The 26307-nt window shown below is 44.3% G+C and overlaps 4 protein-coding genes across 9 annotated transcripts in view; 1 reads left to right on the forward strand and 3 right to left on the reverse strand.

Moving 5' to 3' along the window:
* Nucleotides 1-458: 458 nt before the first annotated feature.
* Nucleotides 459-6415, reverse strand: LOC114845093 (serine/arginine-rich splicing factor 11-like). 2 transcript variants are annotated; one of them, XM_029132921.3, is made up of 12 exons: nucleotides 6106-6415; nucleotides 5382-5515; nucleotides 2950-3065; nucleotides 2738-2818; nucleotides 2595-2632; nucleotides 2361-2494; nucleotides 2161-2239; nucleotides 1949-2068; nucleotides 1783-1872; nucleotides 1585-1668; nucleotides 1150-1339; nucleotides 459-1071 (listed from the first exon to the last, which is right to left on the reverse strand). In XM_029132921.3, exons 1-12 carry the CDS (start codon nucleotides 6225-6227, stop codon nucleotides 880-882), a joined length of 1380 nt encoding a protein of 459 aa, XP_028988754.1. In that variant the 5' UTR covers nucleotides 6228-6415; the 3' UTR covers nucleotides 459-879. The 2 variants fall into 2 exon arrangements, with proteins under 2 accessions (XP_028988754.1, XP_028988753.1); XM_029132920.3 differs by having other exon boundaries at nucleotides 1949-2083.
* Nucleotides 6416-8068: 1653 nt separating this feature from the next.
* Nucleotides 8069-11463, forward strand: rpe65a (retinoid isomerohydrolase RPE65 a). The gene is made up of 14 exons (XM_029132570.3): nucleotides 8069-8145; nucleotides 8388-8470; nucleotides 8601-8751; nucleotides 8978-9085; nucleotides 9203-9344; nucleotides 9416-9563; nucleotides 9672-9753; nucleotides 9829-9961; nucleotides 10049-10188; nucleotides 10272-10401; nucleotides 10487-10601; nucleotides 10692-10786; nucleotides 10867-10978; nucleotides 11053-11463. The coding sequence occupies exons 1-14, from the start codon at nucleotides 8135-8137 to the stop codon at nucleotides 11196-11198; spliced, it is 1596 nt and encodes a 531-aa protein (XP_028988403.1). The 5' UTR covers nucleotides 8069-8134; the 3' UTR covers nucleotides 11199-11463.
* A 338-nt stretch (nucleotides 11464-11801) lies between these two features.
* LOC114844895 (RING finger protein 11-like) lies at nucleotides 11802-15458 on the reverse strand. Its single transcript, XM_029132571.2, has 3 exons — nucleotides 14830-15458; nucleotides 14340-14509; nucleotides 11802-14218 (listed from the first exon to the last, which is right to left on the reverse strand). The coding sequence occupies exons 1-3, from the start codon at nucleotides 14950-14952 to the stop codon at nucleotides 14047-14049; spliced, it is 465 nt and encodes a 154-aa protein (XP_028988404.1). The 5' UTR covers nucleotides 14953-15458; the 3' UTR covers nucleotides 11802-14046.
* A 557-nt stretch (nucleotides 15459-16015) lies between these two features.
* Nucleotides 16016-26307, reverse strand: part of LOC114844473 (voltage-dependent R-type calcium channel subunit alpha-1E-like) — a 33033-nt gene continuing 22741 nt past the window's right edge. For 3 of the 5 annotated variants that reach the window (XM_055504035.1, XM_055504038.1, XM_055504039.1), the window contains 27 exons: nucleotides 26143-26281; nucleotides 25915-26044; nucleotides 25409-25468; nucleotides 25221-25327; nucleotides 24773-24784; nucleotides 23977-24073; nucleotides 23737-23897; nucleotides 23381-23518; nucleotides 23107-23308; nucleotides 22654-22818; nucleotides 22431-22541; nucleotides 22269-22349; nucleotides 21950-22069; nucleotides 21806-21871; nucleotides 21632-21723; nucleotides 21358-21532; nucleotides 21112-21239; nucleotides 20859-20955; nucleotides 20645-20750; nucleotides 20467-20574; nucleotides 20282-20382; nucleotides 20083-20189; nucleotides 19902-20001; nucleotides 18929-19033; nucleotides 18423-18558; nucleotides 17896-18059; nucleotides 16016-17796 (listed from right to left, as the gene is read on the reverse strand). In XM_055504035.1, coding sequence (XP_055360010.1) covers nucleotides 17272-17796; nucleotides 17896-18059; nucleotides 18423-18558; nucleotides 18929-19033; nucleotides 19902-20001; nucleotides 20083-20189; nucleotides 20282-20382; nucleotides 20467-20574; nucleotides 20645-20750; nucleotides 20859-20955; nucleotides 21112-21239; nucleotides 21358-21532; nucleotides 21632-21723; nucleotides 21806-21871; nucleotides 21950-22069; nucleotides 22269-22349; nucleotides 22431-22541; nucleotides 22654-22818; nucleotides 23107-23308; nucleotides 23381-23518; nucleotides 23737-23897; nucleotides 23977-24073; nucleotides 24773-24784; nucleotides 25221-25327; nucleotides 25409-25468; nucleotides 25915-26044; nucleotides 26143-26281 — 3533 coding nt within the window. In that variant the 3' untranslated portion in view covers nucleotides 16016-17271. The remainder of the gene's footprint in view (nucleotides 17797-17895; nucleotides 18060-18422; nucleotides 18559-18928; nucleotides 19034-19901; nucleotides 20002-20082; nucleotides 20190-20281; nucleotides 20383-20466; nucleotides 20575-20644; nucleotides 20751-20858; nucleotides 20956-21111; nucleotides 21240-21357; nucleotides 21533-21631; nucleotides 21724-21805; nucleotides 21872-21949; nucleotides 22070-22268; nucleotides 22350-22430; nucleotides 22542-22653; nucleotides 22819-23106; nucleotides 23309-23380; nucleotides 23519-23736; nucleotides 23898-23976; nucleotides 24074-24772; nucleotides 24785-25220; nucleotides 25328-25408; nucleotides 25469-25914; nucleotides 26045-26142; nucleotides 26282-26307) is intronic. The other 2 variants (XM_055504036.1, XM_055504037.1) reach the window with 2 other exon arrangements.

A 26307-nucleotide genomic window follows, 5' to 3' on the forward strand; every position in this document is an offset into this window, starting at 1 on the left:
AAATTATCAGGCATAACTACTACATGTTCAAGGTCACTGGCTGCTGGAGATTTAGCTGCAATATTTAAAACCACCTCCAGAATTGCACTGTCCTATAAAGGGGCAAATTAGTTAATTCAGTTGACAATGTTTTAATTGCAATTATTTTAACAAACAATTCCACAAGAGTCTTCTATGTGAGGTGCTTCCCCCCGGGGGCCGACCCAGAACACTGATATAAAGCTGAAATGGACGATTATGATAGGATATGACTTTATTATGGATGGAGTCCAACTTTAAAAATATATAATTACTGAATGTTTCTTTCACCAGCAGCCAAAAACAGGTGTCACCTTACTTCACATAAAAAGAATGTAAAACGCTGTAAAAAAATGAATTATTTTTCTAAATGAAAGTTGTCACAGGTAACAGATAACCTTTACATTTTTAAGGTAAAAGCCAGAAATGAGTTTATAGTCTTAGTTCTCCTAACAGGCTTTATTATAAAAGAAATCCTGGATAAAACAATCAACACTTTGAAATTACAAGAAGCAGATCTGTTTGTTTCAAAACAATGAGGGAAAAGACCTGAACATCACACAATTAAACAGAATTGTAAAGAAGAGACAATCTCAAAAGACAAGCTCAAGGAACGCAAAGCAGGCCTACTTCCAGTTCAAACTGACTAAATCTGTAGAAGCGAAAAGCATCCGAGTACCTTAAAGCAGGGAGACACTGTCACAGGGGGAAAAAACCGTCTGGCGTTTGCAAAAGCACAGAACTCATCTGTGCCACAAATCGATACATTTCAAAATGACCCCAAAAGGGAGGAAATGTTATATTTTAGGACATTTACAACCAAAACACAAAGCTAATGTGAGACAAAGCAGGTCAAACCACTTAGTCGCTGAAGTCCATGTCCTCCTCACGGTGATCGTCGGCACCGTTAACTTTGGCCTGCTTCACAGGACGCGGGGTGCCGTTCCCTTCTACCGACTGCGGAGACAGAGCAGAGTCATCTGAATACTTCCTCTCCTCCCTCTCCTTCTCACTATCATAACCTTGTTCTTCTGCATCGTAATCCCTGGTGATCTGTGAAAGGAAAACCAAACGTTGTTTCCTAAGCATGTGCACATGTCAGATGAGTCTTCTTCAGTGTTCTGTGCCAACCTTTACGTCTCCTTTGTCGCTGTCCGATTTCCTCTCGCGCTCCCGCTCCCGCTCCCGTTCTTTGTCTTTACTTTTCTTCTTCTTGCTGCTAGAGCGTTCATGGTCCTCGCGGCCCTCGCGGCCCTCACGGACGCGTTCCTTATCGCTCCTGCGGTCTCTTTCCTTGTCCCTCTTCTTTTCTTTTTTGTGTCTGAAGAACAAGAGAAAAGTCACAATGATTTAAGTCGCTCTGCTTACTGTTGGTGCTTTTAGTTTTTTAAATGGACTAAATAAAATAATAATATTATTAATCGACAATTGAGCTGTTTTATTACTGTCCAATGCCTATTAGCAGATTAACAATTTATACAGTGGTATGTAGTTTAAAAACAAACACTCAGACCCTTGACAGTAAAATTTAGCTTAAAATCCTAAAATAAGCCAATCAACACACACCTTCGAGGAGATGGAGACCTGGAATTTCTCCTTTTAGGGGACTTTTTAGGGGATCGGCTGGTGCTGCGGCTTCTTTTGTGTCTTCTGTGGAGTAAGAAAAGACAAAACTGAGCTCAATACTGAGTTTAACAGTTCAGACTTCAAAAATATTTAACTCCAATGTGCTGCAGCACACAAAGGAAAAAAGGCTGGACTCACCGGGTTGCACTGCGTGATCTCCTGGCTGTGCTGTAGCTTTTAGGTGGCGTTTTAGATTTCCTTCTCCCAGAGTCATCTTTTTTTCTATCTCTGTAGAAAAGTGTTGGCTAATTAGAATATGTCAAAAAGCATTTTCCGTGGGCATGTTTGTCTACCGATGACATACCTGGACCGGCTTTGAGATCGTCTGCTTCGGTCTCTGGAGTGGGTGTGTCTCCTACGTGGGCTTTTGGAGCGCCTCCTGTTTCTGGAGTTTGATCGTCGCCTTGATCTGCTTCTTGATCGCCTGCAACCAGACAATCTAACCCTTTAAACTAATTTTGTGTGCAGAGTAACGTTTTTCTATCTCAGCTGCTCAAGTATTGAACAAAATGTTACCTGTATCTCGAACGCGATCGAGATCTTCTCCTTCGGGACCGGGACCTCGAACGGGAGTGCTTCTTTTTGCTGTCTTTTTCTGCAAACACCAGAATCACAGTTGATATATATGTATATAACAGACCATATTCACCATGACAGAATGTTTGCACATAATCTAGTGTTTATAATGGCAAAACCATGGCGTTTTGCTCACTTACTTCCAGGTTCAATAGCAGCAGAAATGAGCGACTGAGCCTCTCTGACTCTCTTCATAGCCTCTTCGATTTCTTTACTGGATGCATCAGCCTTCAATCCTGCATTCAGGTTTAAACCTGCAGCCAGGGGGTTCAGTCTAAACAAAGAAATATTCTTTAATTTACCTCCACTTAATACAAAAACACCAACACGTCCATTAATTCTATCTAAAAAAAGAAACATCTTTACACACTTACTTTGGATCTGTCATTAACTTTAACAGCTGATCAGCAGCCTGTACAGAGACAAAGAAGGGTTTTACAATTAGTTTAATGGAACATACTTCACATCATTCATTATTTAAGATGATGACTTCTGGTCATTTAAAACAAACTATCACCTGGGGATTCATATTGGGTCCGGGAAATCCAAAAGCAGCCATCGCGTCCATGGTTGGAGCACCGAACGGATTCGCTCCAAGCTGGAATAGACAACACAAAAAGCTGATGTTCAGCTCTTACAAATGTTGTGTACAGACAATATATGTATTAAAAAAAACTCTTGCTATTTGAGAACAGTGATGACCACTTCTCAGTGATAAGAATAACATACAGCTGGATTAGGGATGGGATTAGGTGTTGGAAGAAGTCCTCCTCCTGGCAGGATCCCTGCAACAGCATTTGCTGGCGCCAACAGAGACAAAGCTTTAGCTTCATCTGGAATAGACCCTAAGAGGAAGTAATAACTGGCATTAGGAGAGCTTCTTTTTTTTTTAAATAAACAAACATCAACCACAGGCACACATTTTTAAAATCACACAAATGAGTCTTCACACTGCATTTCTTTCAAATTAGGTGCAACAACTGGTTACCTTAAACCTCAGAGAAGAGTTCCCCTAATTCAACAAAGTCATTGCAGTGATAACTATTGCTGGAATAAATCACACTACTCCAATGAACACTGCCAAGAATATATCACCTGAACGTGTTTTTTAAGTCATGAACCAAACGTTAGCAAGCACAGCGGCTTCTCCAGTTGGGTGTGCCATCAATTTTCATTTAGATGTTTACTGAAACAAGCGACTCACGCTGGCGGCTTCACTACTAAAAGCACAGAGAAAAATCGAGATACACACAACAAAGAGAAATTTAGGGATTTGGCAAGAACACTACACAAACTACCAGTGTCTACTTACCAAAACACATTTTCAAAGGATAAAGTGGTCATATGTTAGCAATAACAGTACTTAGGGTACGTAGCGTGCCTGCTGTACATCACTTTAGTGTCCTTACCTGTTACTGCATCAATTAACCAAACCTGGGCAGAGCATGACTTGAATCATTTGTGCCACCACATAATCTTTCACAGTTTGGGTCTGATTTGATTTTCAAATTATTGAACAAAACACCTCAATCACCTCACGATGACTTAACCCAAAAATACATTTTCCACATCAAGACATGGCCTTGATACAGACACACAACAATGACAACATATAAATAAAAAAGCACAGGGGAGAGAAAGATTTGCTGCAGGAGACAAAACTGTTGGATGGTATTTTCAGCAGGGCCTGGCTTACAGGACTGGCTGAGCCAGGAAAAAGAACTGTAAAACACAACAACAAAAGAATACCACTGTTAACGAGATGATTGCACCAACATTGTCATGTCGGGAGGGTATCTTTAACAAGGAGATGGAGTTCAGCTATTGTGTGTCACGCAACCGATCCCTGACTAGCGTTCCCATGTAGAGGTTTTGTAGCATGTTGGTTTGTGTGGTGTTAACCATGTGAGAAGATGATTAACACTGTTTGGCCTTTGTCACCAGAACCCAAATGTCAAAATGTTTGTTTTATTACTAAACTATTTTCTTTCTGATTATTAAAAAAAATATATTACTGCCAACAAATTCCATGAAAAGACCAGAACCAACTATGCCTGTATGCTCTTTGATGTCTAAAAAGTAAAAATCTCAAAAACTGCTCATAAATATTTATATAAAAAGGGCTGTAAGATGTTCTCTGCAAAGGTGTCAAAAATAAGAGTAGACGGGATTAGTATTCTAGCAAGTAATTACAAGAGCAAGATGGAGTATTGTGCTCCACATAAACGACAGTGCCCTAATTTATCATAATCAACCAACATGTTACACAGTGCAAATTCTACAGCACACTGATCTGCTTTAATTAGCCTTCGGGTAACAGCGGCCTTTTCTGTCTTCTCATGGGATTTGCTGACATCATATATAAAGATGACTGTCAGCCTTATCTCTTAAAGAACAGTGGCCTTAAAATGAATGGCTAAGCAGCAGTCAAAATTGTTGGGAAAAAAGTGCAAAATAAGCACAGTTCTCAGGCTTCGTCTGTGTTATCTGACCTTTCGTATTCTATGAACGATAAATTAGACAGAAAGAAAGAGAAGGCAGAGAGAATAGATGACACAAAAAGAAGGGGAATGGGCTTGAATGCTTGCTGGCCTTTGCAAATGTCTACAATCCCCTGTTGGCAGGCAGAGGACCACTTTGAGCCATCAACGAGGGGGCTGCTTTTGCCTTCTTCACTACAAAAATCACACACAAACACACACACATACACACACACACACAAATAACAGAGAGAAGTTTAACAGAGGATAGTCCAATATAGGGGAGGAAATAAATGCATATGGTTAAGAGTTTAAATAACTTCACTTCAGAAATGCCTGCAGCGCCCACAGTTTGGGAATGTTAAATTAGAGCAGACTGTGGTATACTGCATTTTCTGCATGAGGAGTAAATCATTGTTTAAGACAGAAACAAATGCACTGAATTTATTTTATCAAGAGAACTGTGATGGTCAAACAGCCATGTGCACCTACAGTGTACAAAACCATAGAGAACATAGCATTACCAGTATCATTTGGGTTATCCTTAAATGCTCACAAGACCAAGGTGAGCAGACTTACGTGAACTTCCCATGTGCCACAAGTGAAATTGCATTTACTCTTTTACATGCCATTCAGTCAACAAGGACCATTCACACCCAAAGAAACAATGACGAGACAAACCTTCAGCAAATGGGACCACGATCAACGCTCTATCAACGAACACTGTGTTAGTGAGATGCTGAGACACGCCAACAGACTCTGGCTCCAGGAACTTCACAAAGCACACCCGCGAGGTCACCGGCATAGGAGAATCACTGTTGAGAAAATAAACAAAATTAGCATTTAAAACAAAATACCTTTATGCTTTTTTGCAAGAAACGAATTCATTAATTTACACATGAACCTCTGTATAAGTGTGTAACGTGGGCTATTTGTGCTCAGGACAGAGAATATAATGTCTACTTCCTACATCATCTCTGCTCGGCCACACAAGGTTCACAATCAGCTCCTATTATTTTTTTTAACTCTTTAAATTACCCATACTGTGATTAAGAAACTGTTTGAGAACATTACAACTGATTTTGGATAAAAACCCATGTTTTTAATTCAACATCTTCCACTAAGACAATTCTACGTTAATTTGGTGATTGTCATTAGTCAGAGATAAACGTACTATTCTCAAATACTGGGAAACAATTGATTTATTATTTTTAATTATTATTCTCTATATACTAATAATTTCAACGTTATAGGAAGAGAGAACCTAGATATGAACAACGCTAACGTTAGCTAACATGCTAGGTAGAAGGCCTGCATGGGCACATGTTAAGCACCCCATATAATTAGTCGATAACTTCATAACCATAACCACAAACTTTGTAAACAAATACATATTTTTACTCACTCTGGTGGAAATAACTTCAGCTCTTCGATGGTTCCCAGAAAACCGAACAGTGTCCTCATCTGCTCCGATGTTGTGCTCGGCGACACGTTCGTCACTTGGACGACTTTCGTTGTGTAATTCATCTTGTTTTTACTAAAACCGCAACAGCAACAACGCCTGATTTATCAGCTGAACTTACACTAACTCACAAATTAAAGTAGCCAATGCTCTATTGCTAATAAAGCAGCTTTTTGACGGAAATTAGCTAGCATAAGGTTCGCTCCCAACTACAACAGACGGTAGTGTTTCGCCGCCATGTTACGTAAAACCCAAGATGCAATGCGCATGCGTGTAAGGGAACGCGACTATGTGAAGATTTTACCGTGATTTTAAGATATTACATGTTTTTTATTTATCAATTTGTTTGTGTCATTTATATTCAAGTATTAGAAAAAAAACTAAATATGATTGTTTCACAGCAAGCAGCAATAACAATATCTAAAATAACAATTCTACTTGCAACGACCAACCTGCAGGGGTCGCCCTGCTTTCACACACAGCAAACAAAGATCACCTCAGTCCACAGGCCACACAAGCAAGATTAAATGATCAGCAACAAAGAATGGGTAAAATTTCCCAAATGAATGAAAGACGACTCTTAGCTGCCTACTAAGCCTTAGCAAGCACTAACACAGTCTGTTCAAATTGGGTGTTATGATAAATACCCACTTAGCAGCGTGACCAAACCTCAGTACACGCTGCACGTAATAAGCTTCTTTTGCAGTTTGAGTTCAATGGAATAACAAGTAACACTGCATTAATATCTAAAGAAAGACATCTGGTCTGGGTGTTCAAATGTTTGTTCTACTTATGCCCTCGGTGAAATTGTATACATTGATCTCTGCTACTTGAATATTCTAGCCGACCCAGCGATCATTCATTCCACTGTCTGCATTTATATTATATCCGTCAAAAAACGCACCATCTCAACTACTCTGTAAATTTGTTTTTACAAATTAATGTATTTTAATTTTCAGTGTGAAATCATCATCTGTTGATTACTTAATGGTTTAAATTATGGATTGTCAACCAAGATATAACTATTTTAGCACATTTTGACCTTCTGTGTCAGCAGAAGTATAACATTTGTTATACATACATAATAACACTGTGGGGAGTAATCTGTGAACTTTGTTGTGTTGTGTTTCGAGTCCACGTGTTGTAGAGGAAAACCACATCACAACTCTGCTAATGACAAAGGTTCCTCTGTTGAAACTTGAAACTCTGCTAATAGTGTTGTTTCCCAGGAGAAACAATACAGCGTCTGTATTCGGACTACACCGAACATAATCTCTACACCTGGATTAAGGCTTCAACGAGACAAGCAAGTTAAGGTATTTTGTGTGGCGAGCCAAGAGCTGGCCACGTTTCATCCAATTAGAGCTGTGTCCAGTGTTAGTTGTACAACGTCACCTAATCATAGCAGTGACATTTCACTTTTATTGTGTTTTCAAAACAGCTAATTCATTCAATGTAAAATAAGGAAATATCAAGTAGAAGAAATACACACTATTTACACTCAAGTTATATTGTAAAGGGCATTCATGTGGATCACACATAAAATTGCTTTTTAAATTAACTTTTACTTCTATTGCTTATCTCTTAGTTCTACATTCTACAGTATTCTTAAATACACTGCACTTTAGGCAATTCAGCAGAACTATAATATCATTAACAGCAACTTTGAACAACTGATATAACAGAAAACGTCTCACGTGCACCATTGCAACACACGAGTAAGCACAGTTCCCTGCACTGAATATTTGAAGCAATAAATCCTGTTACCCTGAGGTGAGCATTAGGTCATCCATGGGGGGGATACTGGCACAATGGGATTCTTGTTTATGGTGCAATATGATTGGCTCAGAGAGGAGGTTTACATCACAGATTGGTGTGACGAACATGAATAAAGATCCCAAATCCACTGGGTTATCAGAGACGTCAAGTGCACAAGTGACCACGGTTTGTGTTGCCACGGCAAGAAGGAGACATGGTCAGCCGGTGAGTTGCTATTTATCATGAGAAGTTAGGAATGGAGACAGAATGTATGAGAAGCAGCTCCTGTACATACAGTTCCGTTCAACGTTTTAAACAGTGACTCGAATGGTCAGTGTGTGTGTCTGATTAAGCCACTGAGGAATAGAAAAATAGCGTCTCCAGTTAGAACTGCTCAACTCTCTGGAAATTAAATTTCACTTACTTGGCTGCAGTGTTTGTTGACGTCTTTCACTTTCTGATAACAGATTTGAACACCCAGCTGGTGGCTACAAGAAGATTTTTGAGACATGTGAGGAGCTGGCTGAGCCTCTTCCAACAACAGTCACAGGTTTGTTTGCATCTCTCAGACAGAAATAGACTGCAGACGGTCATATACTGACTGCACAGTTTGAGAAATTTACCAATGGTTGCTGCTGCGCCTCACGAACCGCACTGTGTGAACTGAATTGGTTCTACAGGTAGGATTCCTTCATTTCTGAAGGGAAGCCTTCTACGCTTGGGACCCGGACTGTTTGAAGTTGGAGAGGAGCCTTTCTATCACCTCTTTGACGGCCAGGCCATCATTCACAAGTTTGACTTCAAGAATGGCCAGGTCACCTACTTCCGAAAGTAAGACTTCAATGACAGTGCTCCTGCATAAATCACAGCAGACTTCCAGTCTAGTTAATAGAACAAAAAATAGTTATAACCATATTTTCACAACTAGCACATAATTCATCCACATTGTGTTGGCATAGACTCAATCTGCATCGGTCGCGGATAGAAATGTGCAGGACATTATACACACTGTAGTTTCAGGGGGATTAAGGACATGTTCACTGGCTCCTCCATTCAGGTTTCTCAGGACAGATGCGTATGTGCGAGCCATCACCGAGAAGCGTGTGGTGATCACCGAGTTTGGGACATGTGCTTATCCTGATCCCTGCAAGAATATTTTTGCCAGGTGGGTACTGTGTGCGTCTCTATCTGTAATCCATTATATAAGTCATGTATGTGCAGCGTTGTCTTTGAAGGGGGTAACAAGATGCTACAAGATGTTCCTTTCTTATCATGTTTGCAGGTTTTTCTCTTACTTCAAAGGTGTCGAGGTCACAGACAACTGCCTGGTAAATGTCTATCCTATCGGTGAGGACTATTATGCTGTAACAGAAACCAACTACCTCACAAAGGTCAATCCTGAGACCTTAGAGACGCTAAAGAAGGTACGTGTGAGGTTTTATCTCCACTACATTTAAAACATGTACATATTTTCAGTTCTTTATTTGATGTGCAGGTGGACATGTGCGATTATGTCAACATTAATGGAGTGACAGCCCACCCTCACATTGAGAAAGATGGAACTGTGTACAATATTGGAAACTGCATGGGGAAAGGAGCAGCGCTGGCCTACAACATAGTCAAGATCCCACCCACACAGAAAGGTTGGGACCTTTTATCATGTAACAACACAGGCCCATTAGCAGCGACGCCACCTTTAAATCAGTGCATTTATATTGGTGCATTTCGGGTAAATATCGTTTCCTTCTTAGATAAATCTGATCCCATTGAGAAGTCCAAGGTGGTGGTGCAGTTCCCCAGTGCTGAAAGGTTCAAGCCCTCGTATGTGCACAGGTGGGCGTGATCTCTTTAGAGTTGATACTAACGAACAAAGTTCAAGTTCTAACGCCAACGTCTTTATGAATTCAGCTTCGGCATGACAGAAAACTACTTTGTTTTTGTGGAGACTCCGGTGAAAATCAACCTGCTAAAATTCCTGAGTTCCTGGAGCATCCGTGGCTCCAACTACATGGACTGCTTCGAGTCCAACGAGAACCAAGGAGTAAGGACTCGCAGAACGTTTATGTTCAGCTTTTGCTTTGACCATTATGTCTTCTGCCTGACTCTCATCATATCTGCTTTGTTATAGACCTTGTACCACATTGCCAAGAAAGACCCAGGAGAGTACATTGATATAAAGTTCAAAGGAGCGGCCATTGGCTTGTTCCATCACATCAACGCCTATGAAGACCAGGGATACATAGTCTTTGACCTCTGTGCATGGAAAGGGTGACTATAAAGTTGTTACGCTGTCCCTATTGTTAGAAATGACCTGCACGGAGACCTTTGTATTGATGACTTACTTCTTGCAGATTTGAGTTTGTCTATAACTACCTGTGGCTGGCCAACCTGAGAGCCAACTGGGACGAGGTGAAGAAGGCGGCCATGATGGCGCCCCAGCCGGAGGTCCGCAGATACGTCATCCCTCTGGACATCCACAAGGTGAGTCACATGTCTTACCTATAAGAGGCTGTTAAGCTAGCATGTGCCGCCTCGTCATCTTTATTCTCGTCCTTTCTCGACGTAGGAGGAGCAGGGGAAGAACCTGATCAGTCTTCCGTACACCACAGCTACAGCCACCATGCATGCCGATGGAACCATCTGGCTGGAGCCAGAGGTACTGTTCTCGGGGCCTCGTCAAGGTACCAATGCATCCAGCCCAGTGCAGTCATAGCGTTTATATCGTTGTTCGATATTTATAGATTTTCACCCTTTTAATATTGTTGTCGTAGCCTTTGAGTTCCCTCAGATCAACTACAAGATGAATGGGGGAAAGAATTACACATACGCCTACGCCCTGGGACTCAACCACTTCATACCAGACAGGGTACGTTAAATTAGACGTTATTCTTGGTCTGCAAAGCGTTTTTCATCATGTGATGTGATTTTGTCATCTCTGCTCTGCAGATCTGCAAATTGAATGTGAAGACCAAGGAGACCTGGGTCTGGCAGGAACCCGACTCCTACCCCTCGGAGCCACTGTTTGTTCAGAACCCCGAAGGGGTCGACGAGGATGATGGTGCGTCAGTGCAAACGGAAGCAGTGACTGTTCAAGTCTGAATCTGTATTCTGATCCCTGTGTTGTGCCCGCAGGGATTTTGTTGACCATTGTGGCCTCTCCCGGCTCCCAGAGACCAGCATACCTGCTCATCCTCAATGCCAAGGATCTGTCTGAGGTCGCCCGGGCGGAAGTGGAGTGTGACATCCCCGTCACATTTCATGGAATGTACAAACCCTAATGACTCAGGAATTCAGCGACCAGCTGCCATTCAGTGTTAGAAAAATGATCAGCGAAGCCATGTTGTATCATTGGGCCAGACAAAGAAGGCTTTCTCTCATATCCAGTCAACGTCGCTAGAGAAGTGAAGCTGTTAAGATAAGAAATGTGCTTTTTGTGTGAGTGTTGATGCTAAAAATGTCAGTATTGGATTAAAATGAGCGTGTATTTGGTTTGTTCACATGACTATTTAATAGAGAAATAAAGTTCCCAGTGTCAATACAGTGTCCATTTTGCAGTGATCTTTTATACTGCATGTTCTTAGAACAAAAGGACACGGCAGCTCCTCAGCCGCTGGGCTGCTTACACAACTACAGCGTAGCGTTTCTCTTGATATTTACTGTATCAGCTGATGCTAATATTCAGAAGATTTACCACGGTGCCACGTAAAATCTTATTATGGCCACAACGGAACAAGTGACCATTTCATGTCCTTATTGTGTTGCTCAGAGCTGTGATTGTGAAAGTATGCAGAACCTTTCAACAGACTAAAGCTGCTTAACTGTGTGAAGAAACACGTTGCAATCATTCTTTTTTCAAGAGCACAAATCCATTGTCTACGATGTCATGACCCCACGTAAACTACATTTTATTATACCTAACATTCATGTACACAAACAGGGATCCAGTTCGACACAATTCAACCCATGATTAAAAGGATTTTCTTTCTGTTGATGTAATAACAATAATCTTAAAATCCTTACCAGGCATTTTTACATGTGTTTCCTCCTCCTGCCATGGAAACAAAGCAGCAAACATTATTAAGATGGCTTGAGAATGCTTGCTACAAGTACAGAACCATAATTAGATTTAGGGACCGCATGAATGAAAAGCTCTAAGGCATATGTTGGAATAGTGTATTCTGAAATCTCACATGTTGATCACAGGGTCACAAATCTGCCTCCGTATGCTTTCAGTCCATTTGACAGAATAACAAACACATTTGTGTAAAGTTGATAAGCTGTTTTTACACCACAGCTTTTAACCTTCCAGGAAGCAACAAAAATTAAACATTATAGCAAATATTAATTTTTAGAATAAAGATAAAATGGAAAACACAGCAAAGCAAAGCTCAATGGGAAATGTGGATATCAATACAGTGGATTTGGCATAAACTTAACAAAAGCAAAAAGCAAAACAAAATGTAATAGGAAAAAGAACAAAACACAAAAATCTAATGAAAATCAAAACATTATTAGTGTAATAAAACAACTAGTGATGTATGAGAAAGAAAATTATGTGATAATGTGGAATTAAAATGAAAACCCATTCAATTAAACTCCAAACTTGCCATTTTTAAAGAAACCGTCTTGATATGTTGGAAAATATGCTTCTCTTGTCATCTACAGCAAATACAGAGACATAGAAAGGCAGCAACTACCCCAGCATAGACTTGAATCAGGTAAAACACCAGCCCCGCTACCTGTCACATGCTGCAACAATATGTCAAACAGCATATATGATCAAAAGACTGCAATCCTTTTATGCACAGTGTATTTCAACAAAAAACTAAGTAGCGCTTTGGGTGTGTTTAAAAACGTAATGTTAAGCTATGCTGTCTCTCTGCTCCATCGTCATAGTTCATAGACACGTGAGTGATATTCAAGTCTTAACACAAAATGTTGAACTATTGCTTCAAACTGGAGCAAGCTTCTGTCTACTCATTGCCACACAAAACACACAAGAAATACAAATCAAAAACGAAGCAAAGGCTCACACCACCGAATCACAGATTTCATGAAATACATCTTCAGACTTACTTCAACATGATACGTGACTACAGACACCTTTGAAAATATCTTTATCAGGTATATAAGTTTTGCATCTCAGGGAACAAAGGAATGACACATTGATAGTGCAAGGTTATAAGGTACATATATTAATATATTGTTTTAGATAATGTCCTACAGGTAAAGTGCAAATATCTGGATCTGGTGAAGTGTTTGCAATTGTAGTTTCTGACCGATCCTCCCACCCATGTACAAATGAGCCCTTTACATTGGCCACCACCTTCACACGTCATCTGAGGCATTCACATTACAAATCAGTCCCGTCAACTGAAAGTCTGGCTGTTAGTAGCCAAAGACAAATATCATCCGGTCAGTTCTCTGTGCATACATGTTTTTGTAATTCAGACTAATGGGGAATTTAACAGTGTAAACACAGGCTGGGTATCGGCGTATCTCCAAAGTGCAGGGGCTATTTATTTATGTTAAAGCAGTCAATACGTTGTCATGTTCTTCAAGTTTCCCTGCCACACCTTTAAGCATTTTGGTCAACAATTAGTTAATTAAATCCAGTACTTACTGGGAATGAATGTGAACTAGGGTCAGTTAAGGAGAAAACCCACTGAGACCAGCTCAAGTGGAAAGAGTTCACACACACACACACACACACACACACACACACACACACACACACACACACACACACACACACACACACACACACACACACACACACACACACACACACACACACAGGCACAGCACAAGTATTCACTGTCAGCAGCAACACTGGACACCGCTTCAGCATGTCACACACAACCATGCAGGGTAATCTGGAAACACTTTCTGACTGATTCATGTAACCGATGTTTAAGACCATCTTGTTGAGTCTTACGGGTATGAAAGCATGACATTAGTTCAGGGAATTACATGGGATTCTTTAGAATTAGAAAGTGCAAGACAACAGCCAACAGATATATTTCAGCTCCTCTCTCTATAAGAGGAAGGCTATTGGATTTGTGTGGTTTTTGTGTGGAATACTGTATTGTATTCTAAAAGTGGGGGTACAGCGAGGTGGGAAAATTAGTTGGTTTCATAGGTGGAGAGCAGGGCAGCATCCACAGGCTCCATGCAAGAAGGGCAAGTGAAAGACCTCATCAGCCAGTCGTCTATACAGTCCATGTGATAGATGTGCATACACGGCAGGAACCGGATGGGGTCACCATATACAAAGTCCAGCATACAGATCACACACCTGTAAACAACAGGATGAAAAGCAAGAACTAAATACTGTAAGATGTGGAAAATAATCATGTAACATATATTAGAGATGCATGGAACTATGATAAATAATGAGAACAGTACAAAACACTTACTCTCTGATCTTTTTCTCTGAGCCATCTTGCCCTCCATCATAAACACCCTTTGGGAGGTGCTGGATGAGGCCAATGCGCTGAGCTATGCGGATCTGCTCCTCCTCTGTCAGCTGGGTGGCCAGACGGGACTGACTGGGCGTGGGATGGTACATGGGCATGTGAGCCTGCTCCTGTGAACCAAACGCACCGGCATTAAACAAACACATTCCCCCATGCCAGCTCACTCCCATCAAGTGGCCCGACAGGTCGAGCTCTGTACAGGGATCAACAAAAACACAGTGCAGCTCTGCGGTCTAGACATTCTCTGTCCGGCCAGTTAGTGAGAGTGGCACTAAAACCTGTTTGTTTACTCAGGCATAAGTGACTGTACTGTTAAGAGTCAGTTATAGAAATGAGGCCACACATGAAACACGGTATATACTTTGTTTACTGAATCCATTGTTACTAACTGCGTTTCATTATAACCTGGAAGTTGAGTGCAGCTTCCTACCTGGTACGGCGGAGGGGGCTCCAGGTCTGGATCTGTTCCCTCGCCGAAACTCGCCCTGTCAGACTGGGACTCGTGAAGCAGAGAGATGTCGTCCGATGTCGGGGACTTGAGACAGTTACCCATGTCTTCGTGTCTCCAGTCGTGTCCCGGCTGACGTTGTAAAAATCGGATCTTTGTGCTGCTAAAGTTGCTCTCGGGGGCTAATAGTTTATTCCTTTCAAGCTCACAGAAACCATTAATTTACAGTTCAACTACTGTACTGCTACTGCTAAAGGTGCCATATGCACGATCATAAAGATTAAATGCAGACAACGCTCCGCACTAGTTTCGCTTCATGTTTACACAGATCTCCACCTGAAAACAAAACAAAGGACTCCCCTGCTAACGACAATTAGCAGCCGAGCTATCGACTTTCCCGTCAGACTTCCTTGATAAGTGGCGCTTGTTTCTTCATTAGAAAAGGAATTTCTACAAATTATCCACTTCAGCAGCAACTGTGTATGTTAGGCTAAACTGTCTTAGTATTTGACAGCAGCGACATTTCTGCCATTTAACTTCGTAAATAAGCTTAAACTGTTCCCTTCCTTGCTAGCTCTTTCTTCAACCGGACATCGGTCCTTTGGATATGACGTAACGCTGTAAATCTGTGCGGCGATTGGATGGTTGTGTTTACGTAATCCCAAAAGAGCCACACAGCCCCGCCCCTTTTTGGAGAAATTAAATAAATGTGTTAATGATTACTAGTATCATGTACTCATTTATCAAATAACGAACGACCTAATCATGTTAATTAAAAAATTAAAAATCCCAGATCAAGTTGTGACGTGTGATAGGAGTCAGTCTTGTGTTTGTTTTGTCTTTATATATAAATTTATTTTATGTATATTCTTTTGGGATTATAAATACATACATATTCCAGCAATATGTTTTAGATATTCAGTACAATAAATTAGCAGAGGCTTTTGCTGATTTGTGTGTCACGCTCAATTTTCATCTTTGACATAATAAACACAGTTGCCATAATTTAGTGTATGCAGCAAACAAATATACAAAGCGAATTAGTAGAAAGTGAAAATGTACAAACTAACAGACTGTTAACAAACGACGAGTTCGGCTTCAAGGTTATACAGCATGTGTCACGACTTGGTAATGTCAGTGCCTTGTAAAACAGATTTCATAATAAACGTCACTTGAGGACACCTTTATTGTATATACAGCTATAGTACACATAAAAACCCACAAGGTGTTTGCATTCCAGGAACATATGATACAAATCTCCATGTTTTTTTGGTTAGGTGAGTTTCACAGAATTGCCCTTTATCAGGCAAATAAAACAAATACACAAATCCTAAAATGAACATTTTCAAAGATTCCTTTACCTTTAAAGCTTGTCAAGTGATACTGGTATTTTTTCTCTAAATGTTACAAACAGCATAATTTCTCTGTACATTATTAGTAAGTAATAGAGCGATGTTAATTTGTGAAGCAAAATGCGTCTACAGTGTTTCTACAGTCATCATCTGCAATGGTTCATACAACTTCACAAGAAAGAAAAAGGTGAAGATAGATGAAATATTATTTTTTCATGGTAAAATGATGTCCAACACGTTCAAAATCAAATATAATTGTTAGAACGTCCTCACTTAAAATGTCCTTACTGAGAAATTAAAAACAACAAAAGGTTTTAATGGAATTTTAAAAGGGTTAAGTTTAGACTAGCCATGGTTTAACAAAAATGCGGGGCGATAACAAATAAGCATGTCTTCATTGTTATTATTCTATAATGTTATTCATATCTAACAACTTATTAGGTTCAATACCAAAAAGGAAAATGACGAGGGAAATCAGGCAGTTTCCCCCATGCACATTCATTCATACTGTAAAAAAATCCAGCATTATTGAGTGTTACTTATTAAAATCCACATCGTCTGGTAAAGTATTAGGTCACCGGTCCATGATGGCTTTTATTGACCTGGTCTAATAAATGGCAATGGTGTGATGGTGCGATCACAGTATTTACAAAACAATTAATTGATAAGAAAATGTAGTTACATATTCACACACCCTACAGAGAAACACTGTTCAGAGCAACACTGAATCTTTTAGAAACATCTTTAGAAATTAAAGAACCTTATATTGACACTTATGACAGACTGTAATTTGATCAGTTCATTTGATTTATTTCCTGCATCCTGTGACTACCGGAGCTGTACGAGTACTCTATTATCAAGTACGCATTAGGAAATAGACCTTATTAATTGTCAGTGTTCTGTGTGAATTGGCAACTACAGTTTCAGGAAGTACTGTTCTTGGGCGACGGATCAAACGTCAGTGAGCGACTTCAAACCACTGACGCGAAGAGAGTCACCTTCGCTTTGCTCTTGATTGTACAGCGTCCTCACCCCCCACCCCAACAGCCCCCGCGCGTCGTCGCTCGCGTCCCTAGCACCGGTCGTCCTCCTCTGTGTCGCTGAGAGGATCGCAGCCCGCCACCGAGGTCGTCTGTGCCAGGCGCTTGCGGAAGTGTCCGTTGGGGACCTGCCAGCCAGTTCGCAAGCGGGGGTGCGCCGAGCTGATGGTGTTGGAGCGCCCGAGGCTGCAGGCCACGGCCGCCTCGAAGGTCAACGTCTCCATCGGACCGGTGGGGTCTGGGCTGTGGTCGTCGTCCTGCGAGGCCAGGAAGGGCTCGGATGGGTAGCGGCGCGGCGGGGACGGGTGGCGCCCGGCCTCGCCCCTCCTCTCTCCTTTGCCGCCCTCCTGGACGTCCCAGGCGGGCTTGCGCCTCCTCATGGTCTCCGGGCTGCCCCGCTCGTCCTCGTCTTCGCCGATGGAGGCTTGCGTGTGACACACGAGGGGCGAGTAGGAGATGTGAGGTCGGGAGCGGGTGGGGGTTTGAGACAGTGGTCGTCGGCCGCTGGGGGTGCTGGACTCTGAAGTGGACGGCACCGGACTGTCCGAGCTGTTTCCCTGAAGGAGAAAACAAAGACTGATATCGTATCCCAGAGATTAAGAAGCTTGATGGGTAATGCGAGTAGTGTGACCCCTCTGGCTGCATGTCTGGTCTACCTGCTTGTCTTGGGGATACGCTCTCTCCACGCTGGAGGACCGCGACGGCTGCCGACTTCGCTCCTCCGAGTTGCAGCGAGACGTGTCGGGGGAGAGGAGGTGGCAGCGCTCCTTGGACCGGCCGCGCTCCCTGTTGCTCTGCTGCCAGTGTTCAGATCGGGAGACTGGAGGGAGAGAGGTTCAGAGGAGGCGTGAACGCGACGTGACAGACGACGAGAAGGAGGAAGGTGGAAACATTATGAATACAGAAATAGTTCTGTTAATGTCTCAACACTCTCGCCCATCACATTATCTAGAGAACTGATCAAGAAGGGAACAAGTCTCTAATATTACCACCAGGGGGCAGTGGCTGTAAACGCATCACTGGCCTGTTGTCTCTGTAGAGTTGATATGATGAATTTGTTAGCAAACAGCTGAACAAGTGAAGATCATTATTTCTATTCCTGGAAAACCCGTCAAAGCGTTTTTTTTTTACTCGTCGTCTCAGATTTTGGGCCAAACCTCCTACTGAGGAGACCAGCGATTACCTGCAGCCTTGTAGCTCTTGTGACGAGGTCGATACACCCGCTCGGGACTCTTCTCCTCCTGCCAAAGGCCGTTCACCCGCTGATCCCCAACCGTGGATGCCGAGCGCTTAATGGAGCCGCTGGCCACCTCCGTCTGCTAGAAGTTGAGAACACACACACACAAACATGGAAATACAGGGTACACAGAGAAAGGATTAACCACAGTGAACACATGCACAGTATGAGTGTCATGGCAGAGTGCTGTCTTGCATGCATCGCTCAGCAAAGGGTTCTTTTAGGCTGGAGATGAACAAGACTGGGATAAGAAGAAGCATCAGCATTCAAGGATCGCAGCCTGACAAGTTATCAAACAGTTATCAGACTCCCAGAGTTGTGAACAGACAAGCTAGAGGCCTACTGATGTAAGTTCTCAGCATCTCGTGCACAAAAGGGACTTTGGCAAAAGAGCCCATGCAGCCGTCGAGGTCCATCTGGCCCAGAGGCCGTGTCGTGGAAGATGTGTGTACCTGCAACTCTACAGCCAGACGGGGCACGGAAGAGGCCCGCACACATAGGCCCCTCCCTAGTGGGAGCTCCAGTGGGGCTTCAATCCCCCTACTGCACTCGCCCACCTAGGTGAGTACAGAAACAAGAGAGGGGGGCAAGGAGACACGGCACCGGTCAGCCCCCCCCCCCCCCCCCCACCGGGACCGCCTGCACACCGAGGTCCTGATCAGAGGAGAGGAGGGGGCACAAGCTAGCCGCTCAATGACTGCGTCTACCGTAGCCACAGCCACCGCCATCCAAGCCATTCCAGCCAAAACCCAAGAGATTAGCAGCAACTGGCGACAAGGAGGATTGATTTGGAGGGACAGAAACAGAGCGAGGGAATGTGAGGAAAGAGACAATACACAAAACGGCTCACGGGGAAAGATGGGGTTGATACGTCACCACTGCGAGTGCATTCAGTCATGCATGTTTAAGTCTCCAGAGCTACACAAACAGAGCCAGACGACATGTTCCTAAGGGCCTAGAAAGACACTAACACTGCGAGGAGCTACAGCTGCTGAATTGGACTAAAAGGCACAACAGCGTCTGCAGCTACGAGCTGCGCTCGCCAGGTTTCCTGCGAAAACTGGCCCCCGGCCTCAGGCCTCCAAACGCATGCATGCATCACATTCACAGCAAACCCACAAAACGCGTACGTAAACAGGTGTTGAATGCAGCTCATGAACACGTTTCAAACAAGTCATCTCATCTATACTGAGCCACAGTCATTAAGCTGGATCCATGTTTGATTAGCACACACAGTGTAGGAGCTGCCTCATGTAGATGATGAGGTCAAAGACAATATCAAAGATCAGTTTAAAAACAAGAAATAAATGTAAAAATATAAAAAAAGAATAGAATTTTGATTCTGATTTCAATTAACATGCAAACTGCGTTCTTTTGCCTCCTACACACCGTGTTCTTGTGGTTTGGTTCTGCTCGTTTTCTTACCACATTCTGCTGTTGACCGGCCTCGTTTTCGGAGCTCATGGGCTGCAAAAACAGCTCCTGAGGCGAGATGGGGCTCAGGGCCACGAAGCCGCCCCGGGTCCTGCACCGGGACAGAGAAGGCCGTTAGCGTCAGCAGTTTAGCCGGGCACGTGGAAACGTGCAAGCTCGCACGCGGACTCACAGGGCCGAGCCGGCGCTGTGCGCCATCATGGGCAGCGGCTGGGTGTTGGACAGGATGTCCTCTGGGAGCGCCGCCGCGTCCAGACGCTTGAACATCAAGTTGCTCTTCTGGGGTGAGAGTCACAACAACATTGCATTAAAACGGACTGAAAGGGGACGATCCGTGTAGCTTCCAGTCAGAATTCACAGTATGAGCCGACCTGAGCCTCCAGCTGCTGCCGGAGCTTCTTGGCCTTGTTCTGCTTGAAGTAGTCCATTATCATCATGGAGGCGTAGATCTTCCCCACCGTCATGTCCGTATCTAGAGCAGACGGCGCGCTGCGTTAGCTGTTAATGAACGGTTTATTAGCGTTGCATTAGCATCAGCGTTCCTGCAGAGTCAGACCTTTGTTGATGGGCACCAGCAGGTCCAGGTTCTTCTGGGGCAGATACGGCCAAATGATGCTGATCTCCTTCTGCAGCTCAGTATCCAGAGCGATGCGGTCCTCGCCCCCTGTGGTCAACAGTAATGTTTAGACTCTGAATCAACTGGATTTCCCATCCTTCCTGCTTATGCCGCCAACCTCGAGCGATTTTGATGTCCAGCGCCGTGCGGATGAGGGACATCAACGTGGACGTGAAGTGGACGCTCATGTCTTCATCCACCGGCATGTTCATCAACACCAGCCTCTGAGCAACACAGGAGGGGAAGAAGACTTTTACTTAGTTCTGTTGCCATCATGAGACTTCAATGCGCACACACACACACACACACACACACACACACACACACGGTACCTTATATGCGATCTTAGCAGGACACTTTTTGCCCAGACCCAGGGGTGGAGACATGTGCGTTAACATCTCATACATAGCTGTGTAGTGGATGCGACCACTGCCGACAACAAACATGGGAGAAAAGTGAAGGAAGGCGCAAGAAAGAAAGGGGTAATAAAAATCAGTGTAATACAGCTAATAGACCTATGATTTCACAGTTGTGCTGCCCCCTGCTGGCTGACAGACAGAACAGGATCAAAAGAAACTCTCTCACCACGCCAGGCGGTCGTACTCGCCCCAGATGCGCACAAACTCGTCCAAATGATGGGGACCCAGGATAGAGGAGTCTCGGGTCAGGTACTCAAAGTTATCCATGATCACAGCCACGAAAAGATTTAGCATCTAAAAAAAAAGGAAATCATAAACTATGCAACTATATAACTATAATATATATAACTAACTATACAATGCAACGTCCTGGACCGCAGGAATCTAGACTGTGTTTCGTCTAAACACTGACCAGGAACGAGCTGAAGAAGATGAACGACACAAAGTAGCAGTAGGCGAAGTCGGTGCCACAGCCTCCCTCGTGGTCCGGCGACATGGTGAGGGGAGCGATGGAGGGGTCGGGTTCGCACTCCTGCCCCGACAGACAGGACAGCATGATCTCCTGCCAGGACTCCCCCGTCGCGCTCCTGGCGGTTCACACGCAGACACACAATGAGTCGGCATCAAAAGGGACACTCTCCCGAATGCAACTGGATTCGACCTACTTTTCCACCACGTGAGCCCACCTGAACAGAAGCATCAGCGCGCTGAAGAACGTCTTGAAGTTGTTGTGCTGATTAATGTGACTCTCGTCGTTCAGCTTGATGTTTCCAAACACCTATGAACACAGCATGTATGTGTAAAATGCATTCAATCTCCACTCCCGTGTTATTTGTGTGTCACGTTTGAAGCCAGGATACCTGCATTCCAATTATAGCATATATGAAGAAAAGCATAGCGATGAGCAGGCAGACGTAAGGAAGCGCCTGCAGATAAAAGAGACGGACGGTTAGAAGCTGTACTGATGCGTTGTATAAAAACAGACAGGTTCCAAAGCGTCCCACCTTGAACGACTGGACAAAGGTCCACAGCAGAATGCGGATGGTGTAGCCCTGCCTCAGCAGCTTGATCAGCCGGGCCGTCCGGAAGAGCTTCAGGAAGCTCATGTTGATGGTGTTCACCGACTGGGCCGGCGAGACGGTGACACCAGAACACAAGGGAGCGCGACAGACAGGACGCACAACACAGAGGGCGACACGCGTCACAACGGGACTTTAAGCGGTGTCTGGAAGCAGGACTCGTGGAGAGAGAGAGGGAGCCGCTCCGGTCGTCGCTGGGGGTCGAGACATTGAGAGAACGAGCGTTGTCTTGGCAGCGGCTTACCTGTAAATCCACAATTATCTCCGTGATGCTGCCAAGAACGGTGATGAAATCGAAGATGTTCCAAGTGTCCCGAAAGTAATTCTGCAGGAGAGGAAATCCATTTGTGACTGAACTAAACACACACAATGACGTATCTGCAGATTTAAATGGGATTTCTTTTACCACAAAGCCAAAGGCCATGATCTTGAGTATACACTCCATGGAGAAGAGGACGGTGAAGGCCGTGTTCAGGTGTTTGAGGACGGTGTCGTACGCTGTCGGGGCCGAGTGGTACTAAAAAACAAAGACATGAGAGTAAAAATACATTATAATAAGCCATTTTTTTAAAATTATGTGCTATAAAGCAGGTGTTAATGTCACGCGTTACTGCAGCCGCGGTCTTCACCTTCATCATGAGGACGACAGTGTTCAGGGCGATCATGACCAGCACCGTGTACTCAAAGGAGGGCGACGCCACAAAGTGCCACAGGCGGTACTGAAACGTCTGCCGGTTCTGGGGCATGTAGCGCGTCATCGGCTTGGCGCTGATGGCGAAGTCGATGCAGGCCCTCTGACGGACGGAGAGGCAACGGAGCGGAGCTCAAGGGGGGTTATTTATGTCAGCGTGTGTGTGTGCGTGTGTGTGCTTGCTTTTCCTGCAACGTGGGGACGTTTGGCCGGTCCCCACAACTTTAAAGGCCTTTTTTGCAGGTCAAGATGTGATTTTAGGGCTGAGGTTAGAATTGAGTTTTGGTTCGGATTAGAGCAAAGGTTTGACGTCTGCCTTCAGTGGTGATGTTTACTGTGTGTGTGTGTGTGTGTGTGTGTGTGTGTGTGTGTGTGCGTCACTGCCCCGCACCTCGTTTTTCTCCAGGCTGCACTCCTGGATCATCTTGTCGCCCTGCTCCTGGAAGGTGATGATGATCAAAGCCACGAAGATGTTGACGAAGAAGAACGGGAAGACGACGAAGTAGACCACATAGAAAATGGACATCTCCATGCGGTTGCCCCGACTTGGCCCCATGTTCTCCTCGGTGACGTCCGTGGAGTGCTGCAGGACCCTGGGAGGAGAGTGGTCTTTATAAAACACAACCTGAGCGCGATGCTTCGGGGTCCTTCGACAGCACACTCACTGAGGCCATCCTTCTCCGGTCGACACAGTGAAGAGCGTGAGCAGAGCCCAGCAGACGTTGTCGTAGTGAAACTCGTGTCTCTTCCACTCTCTCCTCTTCACCTCCTTTTTGTCCCTGCTGTAGTCGATGTAGAAGCCTCTGTAGGAAACAGAAGCCTGGAGTCTCTGTGTCCTCTTAATCAACAAGGGCCTTAATGATAAAACACTTCAATAACCTCACAACTCCATATATTTATGCTTGACTCCAGGTTTTTACCCCTTTGAGTTATATGTTCTGTGATTGACAATGTGTAGGATATTCCAGGCAATGCAGCAGACACACACACACACACACACACACACACACACACCACTTACTGACACTCTTTCTCAGTATTCATGGAGCTGTCAGTGCAGTAGAAGAACTTCCCCTTAAAGAGCTGCACGGCGATGACAGCGAAGATGAACATGAAGAGCTGGTACACGATGAGGATGTTGAAGACGTTCTTCAGCGACGTGACCACGCAGTCGAACACAGCCTGAAAGGGGGGGAGACGACCCGGGGTCAGAGGCCACAAACGCACAACGCGGCAACGGGCTCACGCACTGGCGCCACACCTTGAGTTTGGGGAGTCGCTTGATGGTCTTGAGAGGCCGCAGCACCCGGAGCACCCGCAGAGACTTGATCGTCTTGATGTCGCGGCCTTTGTTGTTCCTGTGCGTGTGGAAACACATGCGCAGATGAGCGCGGTCGCACACGTCGGCCGACGCACGAGGACGTGGGACGCATGGGGAAAAAAAAGTACGGCAAAAGTGACGTGTCCACACACGAGTGTGTGTGTGTGTGTGTGTGTGTGTGTGTGTGTGTGTGTGTGTGCGCGCGTGCATGGAGCTCTCAAGGCCTCCAGGGTAAAATATTAGACAATTTGTGTAAATGGCAGTTTTCATTTAGTTCTTCGTTACCTCAAATGACCTATCAGGCTTTTATTGCTTTCGTAGGTTAGTGCAAAGTGGCTTCATTGTATTTTATTTCATGAAGGCCTTGATATTAAATAAGGCAGTTCATTTTATTTGTCCTTGTATTTAAAACAAAGCTTGAACTGAGACTCGGAGGGCTCAGACATTAGTCCTCAGCCAAGACTCCAGGGAGAGAAAAGAAACTCTACTTCAGACGACACGTTCAAAAAACAGCTGTTGAATAATGGATTGGGAACTATGACTCTCTGTTTACAAATCATCAGAACGTTTACCCCCGATGCCTCTCAGAGCTTAGATGAGATGTAATTGGCACAAAGAAAAACACAGTGAATACACAAAAAGAAAAAAATGGACACAAAAATGGCTGAAAAATGGGATTTTTTTTTTTTTAGATTATGCGACAACTGTACATTTAGTGTGATAGTGATATTTTTACCCCATAACATTCCTGGAAGCCCCAACAGTGACACAATCCACAGGAACAACAGAGAAAAGAAGGCATAAATAAAGATCCACCAGAGGATCACAGCTACATTCACAACAGAGAAATAAACATAACAAGTCAAACAAATCGCACAAAAGGGTTCAGTTAGTGTCTCACGCTGGGTCAGACAACAAACAGGACCTAAGTCGCCATGACAGCACCCACCCATCACGTAGTCCAGCTGATTAAACCACCATGGTGACAGCTCCATACAGTCTCATAACACACACACTGTCCCTGTACTTGGGAGCTGCTCCCTTCGTCAATGACTACAGGCTGCAAAAACGCGTCTTTGAAAGGTGGGCTGCCTGTAAGCGAACCGGGCGCTCAGAAAAAAAAAACATGGGCTGCTCTGAGTCAGTCATTAGTCATAAGCGGGCAGCGGCGCACGGTGACTCACGTTAAGGCGAAGGCAATCAGAGCTCCCACCACCACGATGAAGTCCAGGATGTTCCACATGTCTCGGAAATAGGAGCCGTCGTGCATGATGAGCCCCTGGTCTATCATCTGGGGAAACGTTCACAGGACCCTTTAACAGCACATTAACGGTGTCGGTGTCGCAGATGCTGAACCTGTGGCGGCACCGACCTTAATGATCATTTCAAAGGTGAACACTCCGGTGAAGACGTAATCGAAGTACCGGAGGACCTGGAAACAGGACAAATAATGAATCAGAATCCTCAATATACTCGCTCATAAACCTCGACTGCTCCCAGGAGGAGACGCCTGGATGCGTTTACCTCCTTAATATTCATGCGCGTTCAGGAAACCACAGGTAGCCTTCAAGTGGAAAGCTCCAGCTAATAGAGTCGGAGGCAATGACGGCCTCTCGCTCAGAGACTCCACATAAACCCAATACAGGCTGGATCGGTCTGCGTCCAGGCTCCAGGCAGATGCTTCAGTTGTATCCTGTTATTAGGTTATTATGTGATCCTAACCTTCTGGATCAAATATTTCCCAGAATGCAACCCGAGACTAGTATTTACATGGACTGTGGATTATTTGTCCACAGATGACTGAATAAATCTCCCTCTCTTCACATCTTCCAATGTCTGCATCTGCTTGTTCCTGTCAAAGCACAGACTTGATCTCACCTTGTTTCGGTCTGAGTTCGTGCACACTGGGTCCTCGGCGGCCAGAGCGATGCTGCTGGCCACGATCACCAGGAGGATGGTCATCTCGAAGTAACGCAGCGTGACCACATAGTGGCAGATCCTCCTGATGCTGCCGGTCCGTCGATGGGAGGAGCGAAGGCAAAGGGCGTGAGAACAGGCGCAAAGTGAACACAGCCGGGAGAAAGCGAGCGGCGTTCAGACACGTACGGGTTGGAGGCCTTGAAGATGAACATGCTGTCTGGAGCCACGGGTTTGGGTGGAAGCGGAGGCTCCTCCTCCTCCTCCTCCTCCGTTTCCTCTTCCTTGTCTTTTTCTGACTGGTAAACCTCCAACTCTTTACTGGTCACTGACCCCCAGACAAAAGGGGAGAGA

This window comes from Betta splendens, chromosome 17 (assembly GCF_900634795.4).
Source record: "Betta splendens chromosome 17, fBetSpl5.4, whole genome shotgun sequence".
NCBI classification, from domain to species: Eukaryota; Metazoa; Chordata; class Actinopteri; order Anabantiformes; family Osphronemidae; genus Betta; species Betta splendens.

Coding starts and splice junctions, on each gene's coding strand:
- LOC114845093 (XM_029132920.3), bottom strand. CDS start 6,227: ATGAATTACACAACGAAAGTCGTCCAAGTGACGAACGTGTCGCCGAGC. Junction 5,516..6,105: donor CTGAAGTTATTTCCACCAGA/GTGAGTAAAAAT, acceptor TTTTCTCAACAG/TGATTCTCCTATGCCGGTGA. Junction 1,873..1,948: donor CGATCTCAAAGCCGGTCCAG/GTATGTCATCGG, acceptor ACTTTTCTACAG/AGATAGAAAAAAAGATGACT.
- rpe65a (XM_029132570.3), top strand. Junction 9,564..9,671: donor GATCCCACCCACACAGAAAG/GTTGGGACCTTT, acceptor TTTCCTTCTTAG/ATAAATCTGATCCCATTGAG. Junction 10,189..10,271: donor GACCTCTGTGCATGGAAAGG/GTGACTATAAAG, acceptor TACTTCTTGCAG/ATTTGAGTTTGTCTATAACT.
- LOC114844895 (XM_029132571.2), bottom strand. CDS start 14,952: ATGGGTAACTGTCTCAAGTCCCCGACATCGGACGACATCTCTCTGCTT. Junction 14,510..14,829: donor AGCCCCCTCCGCCGTACCAG/GTAGGAAGCTGC, acceptor TTTGGTTCACAG/GAGCAGGCTCACATGCCCAT. Junction 14,219..14,339: donor TCAGAGAAAAAGATCAGAGA/GTAAGTGTTTTG, acceptor TGTTGTTTACAG/GTGTGTGATCTGTATGCTGG.